Source organism: Rhinolophus sinicus, chromosome 8 (assembly GCF_057876585.1).
Source record: "Rhinolophus sinicus isolate RSI-liver-muscle chromosome 8, RSI-T2T, whole genome shotgun sequence".
NCBI classification, from domain to species: domain Eukaryota; kingdom Metazoa; phylum Chordata; class Mammalia; order Chiroptera; family Rhinolophidae; genus Rhinolophus; species Rhinolophus sinicus.
Window position 1 is genome coordinate 50,185,983 of NC_142508.1, and position 19,747 is coordinate 50,205,729.

The 19,747-nt window shown below is 48.6% G+C and overlaps 1 protein-coding gene across 2 annotated transcripts in view; it reads left to right on the forward strand.

Moving 5' to 3' along the window:
- Positions 1-2,830: 2,830 nt before the first annotated feature.
- The window catches only part of CA5A (carbonic anhydrase 5A), a 34,008-nt gene continuing 17,091 nt past the window's right edge, over positions 2,831-19,747 (forward strand). The window contains exons 1-2 of one of the 2 annotated variants that reach the window (XM_074314468.2): positions 2,831-3,099; positions 8,844-9,041. In XM_074314468.2, coding sequence (XP_074170569.2) covers positions 2,943-3,099; positions 8,844-9,041 — 355 coding nt within the window. In that variant the 5' untranslated portion in view covers positions 2,831-2,942. The remainder of the gene's footprint in view (positions 3,100-8,843; positions 9,042-19,747) is intronic. The other variant, XM_019742752.3, reaches the window with a different exon arrangement.

A 19,747-nucleotide genomic window follows, 5' to 3' on the forward strand; every position in this document is an offset into this window, starting at 1 on the left:
GGCTTCCATGCACACTTTTTATTCCAACCAAAAATCTCCCTGTAACAGGTAAGAATTTGGAATGGATGGTGGGCCATTTCCCTGCAATACCATGTGCACTGATTATGCACCTGACGCGTATGCCTGTGGAAGCGATGGACAGGCATGTGGCAGCACTCAAAGAGATGATGAGCTCACGGCCACGTACGCCAGCCCTGCCCGTGCCACTTTCCAGCTAGGGAGAACTTAGACCAGGCACGTCACGCCCTCAGCTTTGGTTTCTTCCTCTGTAAGATGGAGACTGAAATATCTGCTCCGTTAGGACCCTTTGGAATACAGAGAAAAACATTTTTAACTGGCTTAATAAAAGGAACTTATGGATTCACATAAATGAAAAGTTTGGAAATGGACTTGAGAAATAGGAATGGCTTGGCTGAAGCAATGTCATATTCTCTCTGTGTGACTTTCTCTCAGACATCTGCCCTTTCTAAACCAAGGGTTCTTATTATGACAGCAAGAAGCCCTTCAGCAATAACCATTAGGAAACTTTGAAGAGAAAAGGTTCATTACTTACAGGCCTTGGAGTGTCCAAGGCACACAGCAAGGTGTGTGTGGGGGGGGTGGGGGGGGCGGGGGGGAAGAGAGAGAGAGAGAGAGAGAGAGAATGGGCCTGGGGTTCTGCTTTCACTGGGGTCATGGGTTGGGCCTAGGGTTTCACAGGCTCACTCTTTATTAATGAATTTAAAACATAACAGCGAGAATTTAAAGTGTGAAAAGAGAAAAAAAACAAGTAGCCCAAATGGTCAGTTATCAGAATTAACCAAGATCTCTAAAACCAAAGGTGTCTCAATGGGGCGGGTGGGGGGGACTGGCTCTTTATCTAGTCATGTGGCTAATATTATATTTGTTTGAGATAGTTATCTTTGAAATGGATGCCTCTTTGAAATGGATGCCTCCGCAATCATAGCTTAAGTGTCTAAACTTGCATTACAGAAAAGAAAGTCCACTGTCAGGGCTCACACCTACAATTCCTCAGTATACGTGGTGACGCTGGTGTATACAAACCTAGTGCACTGCCAGGCATATAAAATTATAGCACATACGATTACAGCAGGAGGCCCTCCCACCCAAGTTTGTGTAAGTACACTCTGTGATACTCACACAACGATGAAATCACCTAACTACCCATTTTTCAGCATGTATCCCCATCATTAAGCAACGCATGACTGTATAGGCTTATATCTCATGGACATTTCCAGAGCCACAAGAAACAGTTACCTGCAGTTCACGCTGGGAAAAAGAGATTTTCACTTTTCACCTTTGAACTTTATGACTTGTATATATGTTTAACGACAGAGGTTTCAATTTCTACTCTAAAAGCGATTGAAATGGTGTGTGAATCAGCTGAGGGAATTGCAGGACGAGCTGGTTCCAAGGAGGTCAGAGGGACCCCAGACCCACAGGGATGGCCAGTGATGCAGTCTACCTAAAATAGGCTGGTGACGATGGCAGGGCAGCCTGGGATGGTGGAGGACATGCCCCTAAGAGCAAAGGGAAGTTGGCAGGTATCTGCTTGCCAATGCAATTGGAAGCCTGGGCTCATGCAGGGCCTGTGACATGGTACTTGGCATGCAGCAGTAGTAACAGAACCATTCTAAGCACTTTACTTGTATCTTTTCATTACACCCTCACAATAACGTAACAAAGTGTTATTATCTTCCTGTTTTACAGATGAGGAAACAGAAGGTAGAAGTGAATGAATAAATGAATGAATGAATGAATGAACGAATGAATGAATGAAGCTACCCAAGGGTAGGTACATTTCTAAAATGACTCCATGGGAAGAAAAGCCTATATATTCCAGAGTTGTTTTTTGTTGATTGCAACAAAGGCAATCAAACTTCTGGGCCAGTCAGAGAATTGGATGAACGTTACAGACCTTGTACACAACCAATGGGGTTCTTGGGTTCCCAGGAGCCCACATGTGGACTCAAGGTTCAGAACCCTTGTTCTGCGGGGTTTTCCAGATCTAAGACCCTAGGATCCTATGATAAGTTATGATATCCCTGCCCCCTCAAAGCTTATCAGTTTAACCCACCAAAGAAATTAGAAACTTCTCCAACCCTGTAATCTCCGTTTCATGGGTAAAAAGTGTCTGCGGAATAAACTGCTATGTAATCCAACGTAGTCTTGTTTGTTATCTGGCATCTGCAAATATTACAGCTTACATAATGAGAGACACCATCTTATTTACTGTCCAAATGTGGAGACTTTTATGCAAGAAAGGGGGACCAGTAATATTTATATGGAGACAAGAGCCAAAACCTGGGTGCCCTGGGGAAGCCTAGACAGCTTACTTGGGGCAGAAAGAATTTGTATCAAATCAGGTCTGTGTTATGGACAGTGGGGACTGGCTGCTTTTCCAGGAGCCCTAGGCAGAGAGGTCACCTGCTCACCGGCCCCACCCCCCACCCCAGCTTTGGCTGAGTCCCATTCCCACATTTTTGTACCTATTGGTACCTGTACATACATATAGCCTGGCTTTGTGCCTGATCTGGGGTGGCCTGAGGCCAGAGAGCCACATGGCTTCAAACAAGAGGTCAACCCCGAATAAGAGAGACTTTGCCCACACCTGTGTGCCTTCGCCTGCCCCCTGGGACTTGCAGCAGGCCTGCCTCCCTGGCTAGCTCACCCAGCTGTTTACCAGATCAAAGCACAGTGACCCCAGGGGCCTGGCCACTGCATAGGCCACTTGTCCCAGCACACCCACCCCTAAGCCAAACCAAGTGTCATTCTAGAAGCTGGGATGGTTGAAATTTAACCATCAGGTTCGTGGTTTGGATGAGTTTTTATAGTAAGAGGTGGGTCCAATCCACTCCACCACTGTCCCAATCAAATTGAGGACACATAGTAGGAAAAAAATCACCCTCTATCGGGCTCTGAGGGGAACAGACAGACCCAAGATGCTAAGGACCTCGATATGGGGCAGGAAGTATCCAAAGTCCTCAGGTTTCTCCGTCTTGGTCAAGCAGGCGTGGGGGACTCTACAAGGTCATCTGCTGAGGCCAGAGCGACCGTGCTCCCAGTGTCCCTGTGCATGGAGAAATAGAAATAACGCTTGTAAGTAGAATTTCTTAGATTTCTTCGAATCCTCGAATTTCCCCAAATGCGATTTGATGTTTGTCCAATTTTATGGTGTCTTTCAAAATAGAAGACAGTCTGGAGCCAGAAGTCTTGGGTTCACATTTCCACTCTGTCTCTTTTCCCATGGATGACCTTGGGCAAGTCCTTTAACCTCAGATTCACCGGGTGGTGGGGGTGAGGCAAGAGGCTTAGAACAAGGCAGGCAGCAAGTGCCGCCCCACACCAAGACGAGCTGTTATCATGCAACATCCAGCCCTGATGGGAAAGGAGCCAGTCATTCAATCTCCAGAACCCCTTCAGCAGAGAACATTCTCAGCAAACAGGCAATAAGTAGACCACCCACGCAGCTCTGTCCTGAGACTGCTGCAGGTCAGCCTCATCCTTACATGGGCACAGTTAATGCTCTTTGAACTTGGACTCATTGCTCCCTCTTTCTGGGTCTCAGAGTCTTCCCGTCAAATAAAAGGCCTGCATCAAAGGCTGAAAAGTTGGCTTCTGATGTAAATATTTCACAGTTTCCAAGATTGGGTAGTTGAAAGAGTAGGGGCTTCAGAACCGTCGCTCCTGTGGGGTGGGCCAAGTGACACTTGTCGTGAGAGCTGGGCGGGTTGCTTCACCTCCCTGAACCTCAGTTGCCTCATCTATAAAACGAAGTGTTGCATGGGGCAGCGTAAAGAAGAAACGATGTGAGTGGAAAGCCTGGAACACACCAGGCTTTTGGTGAGCATTAGTAGCTCTTTCCAGTTAATCTGTTGGTCCACACCTGACGACAATGCGGAGCTCTCTTGTCTCGAAACCACAGGGCGATTTACAGCACTTCAGCTCCACTTGGGTTCCTGTTAGGCCAGAACTCAGGCCTGTGAAGGTGAGAGCAGGCAGCCTAGGGTGTGTTGGACCGCACCCCTTGGGGTGAGCTTGGCTTAAGCTCCAAGAGGATTGTGGGATTCGGGAGTTCCTATAGGTCCCAGAGAGCAGGAAACCCAAGGAGTCCTCCCTGATGTGGCACAGAAACGAAACCAAAGTCATAGGGATCCACGTCGAAAACCCCCTACCCAGAAGGGGATGGGACAGAAGTCTTGTCCCAAACCCTAACCCTGATCCTTTCAGTTACCCCACACTCAGAGTAGGGCCCCCAGACCGGCAGCAGCACCACCACATGGGAGGCTGCTGTACAAGGCAGTACCTCACGTCCAACCCAGACCTACCTGTACATTGCAAACCATACAGCAGCGTCTGTGCTCATATAGAGAGACACTCCCACCTGCCCGCCTCCAACACCAATTCCCAGGGAGGCAACTACTATGAATAGTTTGCAGGGCAGCTTTCTGACGCTTTCCCTCATGCACATAGAAACGCATCTAGCCATGCACAAGACTTTTCAAAGAATAAAAGTACCTCACTTTATATGCTGACCTGTACCTCGGTTTTCTTTACTTAACTGTAGACAATTCCGCAATTGTGTCTCAGTACCTGAGCCTGCTTAGTACTACCATGAAGAGCATCAGACCACCTAGACGGAACCCTCGCCCCATCACTGCGCAGATGTGTGCCCCTTGGCAAGTTTATTAACCTCTCTGAGCCTCAGTTTCCTCACCTGTAAACGGTGGGTAATAAGAGTACTTACCACACAGCGCCATTGGCAACACGAAATGAGGTGTTACGTGGAGAGGCTTAGACCAGAGTCTGGCATCTCAGAAGTACTCTCTGTGCGTTATTATCACCATTACGTCACCAGGGACAAAGCATGCACGACCCTGTATTTAACCATTGCCCTCGTGGGTGACATCCAATTTTTATCTAGTAAACCATACTCCCCCACATCTTTGCACACTTGCGCAGGACAGAGTAACAGTAACTTTGTATCGCGCGCCTAAATCGGTTTATGCGGCGGGCAGTAGTCCAACAGCTGGCAGGGGAACCCTAGGGCACTGTGATTTCAGAGTCCCACAGTAAACGGGATTTATTCTGCCAACAGGGAAGACTAGAACTTCCAGAGGAATCCATTCCTCTCATTCCGTGTTTTGTTTATTGGGATTGGGCCGAATATTTCAATTGGGGGAAAAAAAGAAAGTTTGTTACTAAAAATGATTGAGAATCACTGGTGGTTTGGCCCAGAGAGAAAAGTCAAAGAGTTACAACATGCTTGGAAATAATTTCAGGGACCATTTCATTTAAGCGTGCCCCGGCCATGTCTCTGTGAGTGCGGAAGCTACCTGCTACCCACGGTGCATATCTCTTCTTACATCTGTCATCAGTGACGTCCACATCGGTAGCTTAACGTTGGCTACGGTGGGAGTTGTCACACCGTGATAAGTGACAAACACTACATACACATCAGGGCTTCTTATGCCCCAGCAGAGCTGGTTATCAAACTTTCACCAACACACCACTCATGTTCTCAAACATTTTAATAGGTATCTTGCTCACGTGTCCGCAGGGCTTCTTGCTTTGGCCCACACTGGCGGGTCGGGCTGGGCTCCAAGCTGGGGGCGTGTCCCGATCTGTTCAACATGTCTCTCCTTCTTCTCTGCACTTGGGCCAAAGCTGGACCCATAAAAGAAGAGCTATGAATATTTGTGGAAAGATGGAAAAAAGAGGATAATCCTTCGCCTTTATTACTTCCCATCAGAGAGCTGCTTTAGTTATGGCAAGACTTACTTTGCTGACACCAGCTTGGTCCTGAAGATACATGGCCAACTTGAGCAAACATGGGAAACCTATTCAGGATTCAAGCAGCGTCATCACCCGTGTTTCCCCGAAAATAAGACCTAGCTGGACCATCAGCTCCAGTGATGGTCCAAACAACTGAGCCATCCAGGAGCTCAGTGGCAGCTCAGCTCAAGGTGCTGTGTTCAATCTTAGTTGCAGGGGGCGCTGCCCACCATCCCTTGCGGGACTCGAGGAATTGAACTGGCAACCTTGTGGTGGAGAGCCCACTGGCCCATGTGGGAATCAAACCGGCAGCCTTCGGAGTTAGGAGCACAGAGTTCCAACTGCCTGAGCCACTGGGCCAGCCCTTTAATGCGTCTTTTGGAGCAAAAATTAATATAAGACCCAGTCTTATTTTACTACAAGACCCGGTATAATATAATATAAATATAATACGATACAATAATACCAGGTCTTATTTTAATATAAGACCGGGTATAATATAATATAATCTCAAGTCTTATATTAATTTTTGCTCCAAAAGATGCGTTAGAGCTGATGGTCCACCTAGGGCTTATTTTCAGGGAAACACAGTCTTTGCAGGGCGCGATAGGCAATACCATTTTACCCTATGGTAAGGATGGTGTTCAACGCACATGTTTCATGTTTGGCAGCCCCTTCATGCAGTTCCACAAATGTAACCTAAAACCTCGCACTCTCCTGCATCTTGCATCTCTGTGTCGGGGGTAGCTGAGTCCGCAGGTAGAGGAGGGCCACCTCTGCGGCTCTCAGCTATTCCTGTCTTCTAGCGATGTGCAGGGTTGTGCAGCCGTGTTGAATCTCCGTTTTCCCACAGGGATTGACACGAGGGTGGTTTGTGAGGGCTGCACTGTTTGTTAAGTGTTGCTTCCCATCAGACACAATCGTGGTTGTGCTTCAGAGGGGCTCTGGGAGAGAACAGACAATGGAAGACTGGTACAGTGCTGAATTAAAGGAGGCTGCAACAAAGGACATGCAGCCAATTATCCAGCTCTGAGTCTGTTGTCATCCATGACAAGGAGAAAGCAGCAGGAGGGAGGGGTGTGCCTACAGTACATTTCAGGCTGAGTTTCCCTGAGCTTGGCCGAGTCATTGCTTCAGGGCCCTGGACTGGGGTCTCTGTGGAAGAAAGGTCCCTGCTGGGCTGTAAGGCAGGAGCCAGAGCTAACGTGGATTCCACAAGCTACCTCATCTAATTGCAGCCAACCTGCTGTTATTATACACTATTGTTCTCGTTCTATGGATGAGGAAACAGCCTGAGGGTGTGGGGTGGGCGACCGGGGGAAGGGAAAGAACCTGCTCAATAACTCAGGTAGTGAGTAGGGAGAGCTGGGTTATTTGGTCACAAATGTGTCTTCCCCCCTCCATAATGTTGAAAACTTTAACACAAAATTAATCAGCGACACTTAAACAGGGAAACTTCATAGGAAAATCTGCATTTTCATCCCCTCTTGAAAAACCGAAAGCTCTGGCAACAGATGCTGCCGTGCCTTCCACACTGACACAGTGCCCACCTTTCCCTACTGCCTCTCAGCTCCAGGTTGAGAGTCAGCTGCCTCATTTACTTACCTGCCAGGCCCCCAGTCTGTATCCCAGGAATCAGGTAAGATGATGGCCAAGGCCGCACTCCACCACCGCAGCCTCCACTTCTGTGATTTCACAAACACTGACTCTTTCACATGATTGGATGTTTCTTGCCCATGATGAACCCACATGGTCATGTCCCATATGTGGAAAGTGGCACCTCTTCACTGTGCTGCCCTCCAGGTCCCGACTCTGTGCTCATCCCGAGATTGCTCTCAAATCTACATGTAAATCATTTTAATTTATATACGAGATAAGACAATTAAGTTATGAACTCATCCTAGAAAAAGTGCTACATACCTCATTGCTGAATATCACTATGGTCCCCTTCAAAGTACTCCCCTTGGGAAGCTATGCACTGATGCCAGCGCCTAGTCCACCCTTCAAAGCAATTTTGGAACTCTTTTTCTGGAATGGCCATCAGAGCTGTCATCATATTACCTTTGATGTCCTGAATGTCATCAAAAGGTCTTCCTTTCAAGATTTTCTTTATCTTCAGGTAAAGAAAGGAGTCATTAGGGACTAGATCAGATGAATAGGGAGGGTGTTCCAATACAGTTATTTGTTTACTGGCTAAAAACTCCCTCACAGACAGTGCCGTGTGAGCTGGTGCATTGTCGTGATGCAAGAGCCATGAATTGTTGGCGAAAAGTTCAGGTCGTCTAACCTTTTCATGCAGCCTTTTTAGCACTTACAAATAGTAAACCTGGTTCACTGTTTGTCCAGTTGGTACAAATTCATAATGAATAATCCCTCTGATAGCAAAAATGTTTAGCAACATCATTGCAACAAGTTCTCGAACTTAATTGTCAGACCTCGTATATGGGATATCCGTCAGCAACATGTCTACTTTCATAGGGAAAGCTGACACACGAATCTGATGGTGGAATTTCAGGCCTTGGGTGGCCACTGCCAGAAGGATTGTGGGGAGTTCCCTCAAGGGTCCACAAAGAACAGAGAACCTCTGCCAGGTCTGGTTGGCAGCCCAGAACAGCAGGAACCTGGAGAAAGAGGGATGGGGGAGTCATTCTGCTCAATTTTCTTGCTGCTGGAGCACTTTCACCTCCTCCTTGTGGGAGACTGAAGTTTCAGCCCTACCATGCAGGCGGGCGTGAAGTCATAGGAAGACGTTCTGCCCTCTGCCTCCCTCCCCACCAGCTGCCCTCACCCACCTGCTTCCCTGGGGCTGGGCTGGAACCACAGGTCATGGACTTCCTGGGACAGCACTATGACAATGGCCACAAATCAATGTACTGCAGAAAAATTGGTGCCTGGGAACGGTCCAGAGAGGGCATGGAACAGGGACCCTGTACCGGTACAGGCTGACCATCTGCTGACCCCAGGCTCCAGGCAGGGCTGGCTCTTCTGGGATCTCTGCTTTCTGCCTCTGAAGCTCATGTAAGGTCCATCCATCATCAGAGTCTCTTCTCCCTTCTCTCTGCCCACAGTGCACCCCCTCTGGAAGGGCCCGGCCTCTGTGCCAGGGGGCACCCGGCAGTCCCCCATCAACATTTGCTGGAGGGACAGCGTCTACGACCCCCGGCTGCAGCCCCTGCAGGTCTCCTATGACGCGGCAGCCTGCCTCTACGTCTGGAACACCGGCTACCTCTTCCAAGTGGAATTTGACGATGCCACCGAGGGGTCAGGTGAGCCCGAGTTGGGGTTTAAGGCCTTTCTCGCCTCCTGTCACATCCTAAGGGTGGGGTCATGGGTTTAGCAGAGGAGACAAGAGCTTTGCTTACATACGAAGTTTGGGGACAAGGACCAGCATTGCAGAGGCAGGAACAGGAAGAATTTATGAAGGGTCTCAGCGGGGACAGAGGAGTGATGCTTATTTTAAAGATTAGAATGCCAATCACCCACATTCACACGGTTTAACTAGGGACAAAACTACGAACAAAGTTAAGTCTCTTCCCTCATGGGTTACATTTCAGGGACCGGGGAGGAAGAAACACTAAGCTAATAAACATGCAAGGATATTGCACATCAAAGGAGAAAAACAGAGGAAGGCAGAGGAGAGAGGCCTGGTGGTGGTGAGGCCTGAAAGGAGAGGAGGAAGGAACTTGTGCTGACAATGGGGACGGGGCACCTGCAGCCTGATTACCTCACTGGTTCTTACTCGGAGTGAGATAGGCCACCAGTAGACACTGACCTGGCTGAGGTTTTAAATGGATGCCCCGCTACTATGACAAAGAGGAGGGCAGGAGGACAGGGGTGGAACAGGGACGCGCAGGAAGCTGTCCAGGATGGCGGTGGTGGAGGGCGGTGGGACAGGTGGGCAGGGAGGCCCCAGAAGCCACCAACCCCTTATGGGTCCCAGTGCTCTGGACGGGCTTTACGTGAATCAGCTCCTTAAATCCTCCCCAGGATGCTCAGGAGTTTGGGGTGGTTGCTCCATCCGGTTGGACGTCAGGATGTTTCTTTCTATGATATTTGCCGGGGTTGGCTGCTCGATTCCAGCTGGTGCTTTTTCAGTCCCTTTTGGTGTCATCATAAGGCTTGTTTATGCCGACCATCAGTTTTCTTTCTGGGACTTGGGAATGTTCCTACATACAGGACAGAGGGAGCCCACGTGACCCCCCCCCCTGCGAAAACCTTGGGCACCAAGTCTCCTATGGGCATCCCTGGTAGATAACACTTCACACAAGTTATTACCACTCATTGCGACAGGAGTCAGGGCGTCCCTGTGAGTCCAGCAGAGAGAGGACACTGGAAGCTGGCACCTGGTCTCCTCCAGACATCACCCTGTGTACCTTTTCCCTTGGCTGACTTTGCTTGTATCCTCTGCTTGTAATAAATCTTAGCCTTTCTGGGCCAGTCCTCAGCCTATCTCCTCCCACATGCCCAGTTATCTTGTTCACTTACCTGTTGCCCTGGCAGGGAGGTACACGCCACAGGGGCACTCTAAACCATGTGTGCCAGCCTCCTTGGAGCCTGGGGACAGGGACTGGATAGTATGCAAGGCCCAGCCTCACCTGCCTCTCCTGGATGACTGCATGAGAGGACAGAGAGTTCTTTCTCCCTGTGCAGGCCCTGTGAAGTGCTTCATGCAGACCATGCTGAGCCTTTTCAGGTCTCTGTCCTCATCTCACAGGTGAGAAGGAGCTCATGTTTCCTGAGCAGCCGCCTATGTGTCTGGAGCTGCACACGGTTCTTGGTCAGTCTTCACAGTAACCCTCAAGGATGCTTGTCATGTAGCGCTCCCCACATGCAAGGGACAGGACCCTCAACTCTGGCCAACATAAGCAAAGAGGAACTTCTTGGAAGGTTAAGCCTAGCTCAAAGCAAAGAAAGAAAGCTGGACACCCCGATCTTGGAAAGCACAGGAACCAGACCAGCTCAGGGCTCCGGGGAGCAGAGGTTATACATTTATTTACTTAGCACGCCAACTTTTTTTCTGCCCTTGTTGGTCTGTTCCAAGTTCAAATTCCCAAGGAGCAACTGAAATTGGCTTTCCAGGTTTAATATGGTTTGTATTATTTTTAAACATTTCAGGCAGCAACTTTAAAAGACTGAATAAAGGATAATAGTTCCTGAATTTTTAACTGCTTGGTTAATAGTTGTGTGAATATACTAATAATTTTGAGAAATACAGATATGGCTGTAGATGGGTTATTATATAATTCATATTCCTCCTATATAATTTTTATGTATAGTTATGGGTCTTTACGATATCTATATAACAGATTTATTTTCCTCTAAGTCATAAAATAGGAACAACTTTGAAAGTTACTTTGGACTTTTGTATGAGTATTGTTAAGATATATTTGACAAAGTCATTCAGATTCCCAAGGGAGAGGGTCTGGTGGCTGAGCTTGACCCTCACCTAGTCCTTGGTCAGTGGGGTACCCGGGATGCTGACCCATAGCCTCACCAAGAGCACACTCTGATGGATGCACTGGTCCTAGGGGACATCGCAGTGTTATTTCTAGAAGGTGGAAAGTATGCTGGACAGACAAGCAAACACCCTCTTTAAAAAGCACCGCCATGTAATGAATAACAGCACACACAAAACAGACACCTCTGTGGAAAGTATTGGAGTCTTCATTTATGCAAGGAGAAACAGAGGCTTGGAGGGGAAGTGACTCCCTCAAGGTTGAGTGGCAAGGAATAGAGGGGTCGGGTTCAAACCCAATGCCTGCTCATGCTAACGCCCTCATCAGTCATAACTGGCCCCCTTCTCCTTGTTAAGGGCTTCACTTCAACAAACTTGAGTATTTCATGTAACAACGGCATGAGATGCATGTTATTCTCCATTTGACAGATGAGAAAAATGAGGCTCAGAGAGATTCACTGCCGGAGGTCACAGAGGCCTCATAATGAGATTCTCTACTCTCCAAAGAAGGGAATTTTAGGAGCATGAACCCTCTATGGAAGGAATCTGCATCCAGCATCCTCAGGGTTCAGGCACAAGGCCAAAGGTGTGAACCAAAACATAAGAAAGGAAAGAACTAGCACGTGGTTTGAATGTGGTCAAGCTCATGTAGGTCCCCAGGAGAGCCAGCAGCCTGCTCAGGGTGCAGGTGGGCTCCTGGCTCCAGCCCAGCCAAGCCCATGTCCAGTGTGTAAACCCCAACGGGAAGGCCAGTGAATGGTGAGTTCAGCCTGGGGCACCCATCCCTCCCCCACCAGCAAGAAGACACCCACGCCTGGACCCTCCTGACAGGTGGAGCAGGGATGTCTCTGATGCTTCAAGGAGGGCTCAATTGTGTGCATTATTCTTATTTAGGTGTCTTACAGCATGTGTGCATTAGAATCTAGTTGTTTCTGTGTCTCACAGGAGCTCAGGATCAGAGTTTAGGCTAGGAAACTAGACCATCGCTGGTGTCATTTATCTCATGAATCGTAAGTCAAGGCCTCCTTTTGGTCAAGAATGTCAACCTCTTGAAATTTACCCAAAGTTTGAATCATAGGAGTGGGCATGGCCAGTCAGAACAACCCTTTCTCTGGCTTCAGTGATTGGTCCAGAGGTAGGCATGTGATTCAAGACAGGCCAATCAGAGCCAAAGAGTTTTTCTTGGAAATGTTAAAAGAGAATCTCTCTCTCTACCTGCCCACTGGGGTCACCTGCATGCCCAGGCCTATGGGTCCTTAGAGAAGACCAAAGCCAAAAGATGGAGGAAAAATTGAGGCCAAGGCCATTGTCAGAGCTTCTAACTGCAGGTGTGCCTGAAGCCAAACTAGCCCCTGAGAGACTAATCAATCTCTTTGTTGCTTCAGTCAGTTTAAGTTTCAGTCACTTGTTTCCAAGAGTCCTAATACAAGTAGACAAATAAAAAGTGATTAAATTAAGAGAGAAGAAATAGAAGGGGAACAGCCGGAGAATTGCCAGTTTCAGTTTTTTTAATCTTTGCTCAAATGGAATTTAGCTGTAAGCTGGGTCTGTGCAGCCCAGGGTGAAGGGGAACGTTGGCCATGATCTGTTTCACTTGACCCACAGAGATGGGCTGTCAGAGCATGGTGCTTTAAGACTCCCAGACCCGTCCTTCAGGAAGCTGGGCCCACATAAGCCTGGCCCTTCTGACTATATGGCTATTGGAGTGCTGGTAAATGTTTAGCAACTGGCCTTCTGAGTGTGGGGCAGGGTGGGGGCAGCAAGAAGCTATGATTTGTAGTGTGTGCCACTTCTCATGGTATAAATGCTCCCACATGGCTGATTCCAAGCTCCCAATGCAAAACTGCTGATCATGAGTTGGGAAGAGATGCCCACAGTCCGTTCCTGGGAGCCAGATGAGCCCGTCCCACACATCACTCTTCTGAGCTCTTTTCTCCAGTCCTGCAGCCTCCGATCTCAGTTTTCCTCTCCAAGTGAGTAATTCACTGTAATGGTTGAGACTTCCTTTGTGTTGCATGTGACAGAAACTCAACTCCAACTGGCTTCAGCAAAGAAGAGGGGAACTTATTGGCTCAGATCTGAAAAGTCTAGGGCGCATCATGGTCTAAATCCTCCCTGTCGGCTCTTTCTTCCCCTGGTGGGTTTGTTCCAGGCGGGGACTCCCGAATGGGAAAAAGATGGTGGCCTGCAGCCCTGGCTCAGCCTCCCAATAGACTGGCACAAAGGGACACCGCCTCTATCCCAGCAACAGCAGCATCAGCCCCAAGGCTTGTTCCCATCACCCAGCTTCCATCAGTCATCTCGGGTGAGCCACTCACAGTGACTCTGGGGGTGAGCTGCCCTGGAGCAAGGAGAGGCCAAGAGTGGAGGACCCCAGGGTGCTATTCCCCAAAGTGGGGTCAGGCCAGAGAGGCACACTCAGTGCCGTCTCCACTGGGCCTGATGTCACTGCTGTTGACCCTGAACTGACCTTGGCCCCCTGATTCTCATCGCTTTCAAAGTCCAAGGCTTTCATGCCCATTGTTGCAGCCAGGCCTCTGCACTGACCCAGTCCTGACCCCCACTCTTTGGCTTCTCCACCACCTGCTCGATCTGGTTCAAAGCGGCTCACCCCACCCGTCCACAAACCAAACAAATTATCTGGTGTCTCTCCCCAGCCACATAAATTAGTTGGGTAATTCCCCCTATGGCTCACATCCACACAGGACAATCTGGTTTTACTTTACTTGTTATTTTCCCCCAACCCCAGTTTCCTACTTCTTTCTCTCCTACTCAGTTTCCCATGCTCCCACACCCCCCATCTCAAGTCGTTTTCCAGCCTCTGGCCCTCCCTTTTCAGATTTTCTGTCTTCTTCATTCATCTCTATTGGAAATTGGGTGTCTCCAGGAGCAAAGAAAATGGAAAACACAGCTGAAAGATGGAAAGTACTGAAAAAAGTTTTGCCGCAAGAAGCAGAATAATGAGACTCACCCATAATTAAAACAAACAAACAAAGGAAGAAAAACCCCTGGATGGATGGAAAGGAAATGCCTCATGAGCAAGAAAGGAAGTGAGTGGAGCAGACGCACAGGGTAGAAGGAATTCTGCATAAAATGTGATCACATAGATTGGGTAACACCAACAGGCGGGAGCCAGAAATTCAAAGCAAAGCATTACCAGGAGGCCGAGGACATTTTCTGTCAGCGTGGAAGGTTCCAGCAGTTTTTCCAACGGGTGAGGGATACAAGCGCTTGGAGATTAACACCGGCCAGGGAGGATGAATAACAGAGGTGGAGGCAGCAGCTCTTTCCAAGGAATGTGAGTGGTACTGCAGCCAAGAAAGAAAGAGCAAGGAAAGGCTTTTTATAGGAAAGGCGGGTGGAGGCAATGAAGGGAAATAGGGCCCAGCTCTAAATGGCCCCCAGCTGTCAAACCCGTAAACCACTTCACAGGTGAAGGAAGACCCTTGTCCCAGCCCAGTGCAGTGATCCTCTTCGTAAGGAATGACAGCACCATTTCCACCTGATTGTCGTGTTAGTGCAGAAAACGCATCAAAGGTCAAGGTTCAAAGGCCACAGATAGATCCTATTGCTTCTTGAGAAGACGCCCTGTGTTCTGTGAACCAGATCCTAAATTATGGCTAGTAGGAATAACCATCGCTGCTGCTAGTTACGTATGTGACAAATCAATGTGCTCCTTGGAGTAAGGTTTTCAAGGCATTTAATTCTCACAGAAACCTCAAGAGACAGGTAAATATTCCCATTTATCAGAAGAGGATACCTAGATCCAACATTCCAACCCAGGGGTGTCTCCAAATCCTACTCTGTCCCTGCCAGCCACAGAACAAAGCTGATACATGGTGGGCTTGCTGACGGTGGAAAGCCTGGCCTGACTCCAGGGTGCTAAGATGCCCTGTTGTTCCCCCATCCCACCCACTTAGCTGAGTAGGGTGAGTAGACGAGCAGATGGCAAAACGCCTGTCTTGCATGCCAGACCCTTCTTCTTTGGGGGTACAGGGTCCTAAGCTGCCCCTCTAGCCCCCAAATAGCAGCTCATCTTACTCCTCAAGGGTGGGGGGTGGACAGCATTGTGCTGAGGATTGCGAGGCCAGAAGAACAGGGTATGAGGCCGAGTGCCTCTGCTTGCCAGCTGGGTGGCAAGAACGTGTTACCTAACCTCTCTGACCCTCAGTCTCCTCCTCTGTAGACTTAAGATCTGACACTGGCTGGCAGATGGGAGGATGCAAAAGGACCCTCGTGAAGCACTTAGAAATGTGCCAGGAGATTTAAGCATTTGATCAATGATAGCTTCGCCTACTGTGGTAGTTCCTTCAAAATAAAATGATCAAAGCAAGGGTCTGGCTATGTGCTCTTTTAATGTTTTCCATTAGAGGGAAAACAGAAAAGGCGGAGAAGCAGGTGCTAGGCCAGGCTGAGTCTGGCTTTCTTGGACTATGGAGAACTCCACGTGCTTCTGTGACCCGGTCAGTTCCCTGAAGGAGGACAAATGGAAACTCCAAGCCTGGAAGCCCCCAACGTGACTGGTGAGCAGCCTTTCTGAAAGGCCACTCACTCGCAATTGAGGCATCGGGCACAGACGCCACAGTCTGCTGCTAACGTTCCTTCCAACATTGGAGTGAATTTTAAGTCATTTGTAAAGTGGGGCCAGTAACAGCCTTTTATCCTCTCAATGACAATTGATAACTGTCCCCACTGCCAAGAGATCCCAGCTGGGCATGGTTCCTGAGAGCCGGAGTCTGTGAGCACCACTCACCATTGTAGAATCAGCAGCTGACGCACACAGCAGGAGCTCAGTGTATGTTTCGTCCTGGAGCAAATGCACGACTAGCAGACCAGTGTGCTTTGCAAGTTTGCAGACTTCACTTCCATCCGTTGGCGATCTTCAGGTGCAAGGCAAAGAAACTGACTCAGGCCACAGAAGCCACAAAGAAGCTGCCTGGAAAAATCTGGGGCTCCCCTAGAAAGGCAGGCTGGAGTTGGATCAGGAATGTGGTGGCAAGAACTGCTGTGCCATCTCTCTACGCAGGACCCAAGCCCCAGGGGATCCTTCCATTGGTTGGGTCAGGCAATGTGCCTGCAGTGAGGCGTGAACTGGTGGTTCTAAGATTATGCACAGTGGGGCAGAGGGGATGCCCAGAAGGGAATCCTGTGCTGTCAGGAAAGGGACTCTGGCTACACGGTTCAAAGATGACACCTTGCCTGGGATGAAAGAGTGTGATTATCACACTTTTATACTAGGGAAGCTATTTTTCACTGAAAATTTATAAATTGGTAATCTGGTTCCTAAAACCATATATTTTCCATCTTTGTTAAGGAATCAAGATATACAAGATGTGAGCAAACAATACAGTGAATATTTAAATTAAAAATATATATATTATAGTAAGAGACACATTGCCATTAACCCCCACCCCCAAGATACTCCCCCTTGCTTCAAACACACTTATCCCATCGTTCTTGCCACTTTCTGAAGCAGTTCTGGAAGTTCTCTTTCATGAGTGTCTTTAGTAGCGCTGTCGTGGCTACCTCAATGTCCTGAATCATTTTGACTTTGGGGAAGAGCCAGAAGTCGCACGGTGCCAGATCCGGTGAATAAAGTGGATGAGAACACACCGTAATGTTTTTAGTTGACAGAAATTGCCGTATACCAGAAGTGATGTGTGACATGGAGAGTTGTCATGATGGAAGATAATTTACAGCACACTTTAAAACACATCTTCTCTCAACCGTAGCTCACACCCGACTGACTGCACTGAACAAGTTGAAACTTGTCACATATGGTTACTAAGGTTCAACGTGCCTCTTCCTGTATCGAAGATCCTGCCTTTCTGTTGGATGACACTCGACAGCAGCATTCACCATGTTTTGTGATCACAATGGAAAGGCTCCGTGTCACACATCGCTTCTGGTATTGCAATTTCTATTAAATTAAAACATTACAGTGTGATCTCCTCCACCTTATTCACCGGGTCTGGCACCGTGTGACTTCTGGCTCTTCCCCAAAGTCAAAATGACCATGAAAGGTAAACATTTTGAATCGATTCAGGACATTGAGGCAGCCATGACAGCGCAACTAAAGACACGAAAGAGGACTTCCAGAACTACTTCAGAAAGTGGCAAGAATGATGGGGAAAGTGTGTTCAAAGCAAGGAGGCGTATTTTGAGCAGAATTAATGGCAATGTGTCTTTTATTGTCATAATTTTTAAAAATGTAAACATTCACTGTATTTTGTGATCATACCTCGTAAGTTATTTATCAGTGTTTCTTCTCTTAGGTCCTAGGTGTGGGTATTTTCTGGGATGCAGAGGTGTTATTTGGAGTTTGGGTGGAAGTATGGTTCTCTGAGCCTGTCCCCTCACCCAACCCACGGGAATAACAATCCCCACATAGGAAAACTTGCTGCCCACAAAGGCCCATGAGTCCACATCAATTCCAACCCCCTCACTCCCCACCAGGCCAATCCAGGCTGATGTCACTGGCCCAACCCCTTGATGGTCTCTTCCTCCTCCCCCACTGTTCTCCCACCCTCTCGTCTTCCCTCTCCCTTTTCCTGCACTAGTCTTTTCCTCTTCCCTTACATTGTTCCCAGGGCACCCGCCCCACACTCTGATGGCACCATCCCCTCTAGCCTCCCCAGCATCTGGAATGCCAGTGAGGCTGAAGAGGACTCCCCGTCACATGTGGTGCGTCTGCGCTCCAACCATTCCTGTGATGCATCAAGGCTTCGTCCCTGGGTGTCCTGGGCAGTTGTCTGACAAAACGTTCCACTGAACAGGAATCAATTTGGAAATGAAAGGACTGTCGGAATTCCCTATCACGTTGTAACACCTGTGTGTTTCCAACCCTGCCCTCCCTCTCTCCATCGCTAGGAATGCCATTCACCATTGCTTCCACAGAACTACCCAGGAATTACATGTTCTTGCAAATATTTACTAAACACAGTGCATAGAAATGCGCTACGTCGCAGAACCTTCCCAGATGCAGTCCTTGCTCACAAGATCTCAAGTTAGGAAATATGTGAAAAGGTGAAATGAGAGATAAGCTAAATCACGGATGGAGAATGGAGAATGCAAGCATTGCCACGCCCCGTTTCTCCAGGCAGACATCACCATAGATCCCGCATCCTTCCATGGTCCTGTACCAGGGTCTGGTAACCATGTCCGTAAGGCTGTCATGCAGAGCAGAACAGACCACTATGCTTCCCAAGGGTTTTGCAAGGCAGAGGAGATTGTACGCCGCAAGGCAGTGTTGTGTGCCGCGTATAGGGAGGAGGAGGAGGCCTGTGTGTGGCTGGGAGCACAACCTAGGGAGAGGAGGGGAGGGAGGTGGTAAGTGAGACTCAGTGGAAAAGGGACCAGAAAGAGGAGACATTTGAAAGGAGCCATGGTGGAGGCCTTGTAAGATTAATTGGAGGGGCTTTCTGAATCAGATGCCTAGTAGATTCTTCTGTTAGGTTGGTGCGAAAGTAATTGCGGATTTTGCAATTGTTTTTATCCTTTTAAACCACGATTACTTTTCTACCAACCTAATAACATATTCCGGAGAGCCGACCACAGAGTCTATATTATTAGGACTTCTAACATTGGCTTTGTATTTGAAAACAAGGTCAGTGGGCAGCGGCACTCGGGATCCAGGCACCCCAATGTGCTTGGATTCACACTGCTCCACCATGATAGACGATGGCCGGGAAGGGATGCCCAGCCCACACACGGCATGGTTTCACCCTGCACACCTCTCTCCATGCTGAGGTCGGAGTCAGGCCAGGGGCGTTGAGGAATTAAACCATTGGTGGCTGGGGCGAATCTTGCATGATGGGTCCATCTTTAAAGTGCGTCGGCAAAGGCTCCACTCCTTGGCCACTGTCAGCGCCTACCCCTTGGCCCTTCCAACCCATCTCTCACTCCTCCCTGCACAAAGCCTACCCTCCAGCCACTCAGAACGTCCAGGCATGCCATCATGGGGGTCCTCTCTTCCTCTTATCCCTGGCTGCTTAGAACCATCTTCATCTTTATCCTGAGGGCTTAGCTGAACCACCACTTCCTCAGGATGCCCTACACCAGTTTAGATCCCCCAAAGCACCTCATCCGTGCCTAGCACCACACTCATCACCGCTTGTGTTTTGACTCACTGTCTGTCTGTCCCTATGCATTCCCAGCTCCAGGACGCCAAGATGGCATCTACACCGTACTCTCTCGATCCCCAATACGCAACATAGGGTGTGGCACATAGCAGGAATGCAGCGACTATTTGTTGAATAAATGAATGATTTTTCCACTTTTATGCCCCCTATGGCTGGTTGAGTTCCTTCTAATGGACCCTCTCTTGAGATATGTTTACCCTTCAATGTCTTTATGTGCAGGTCCTATCTTGGGAGGAAAAGTGGCTGTTTCAGGTGACTGCAAATCTCTGCTTTGATGATGATGGTGATGATGATAATTTTAATAAGAACAATAATACCCATGATAACAGAAAGTGCTACTGCGAGCTGAGATCCCCCTGGTGCCAGGGGGCGCTGT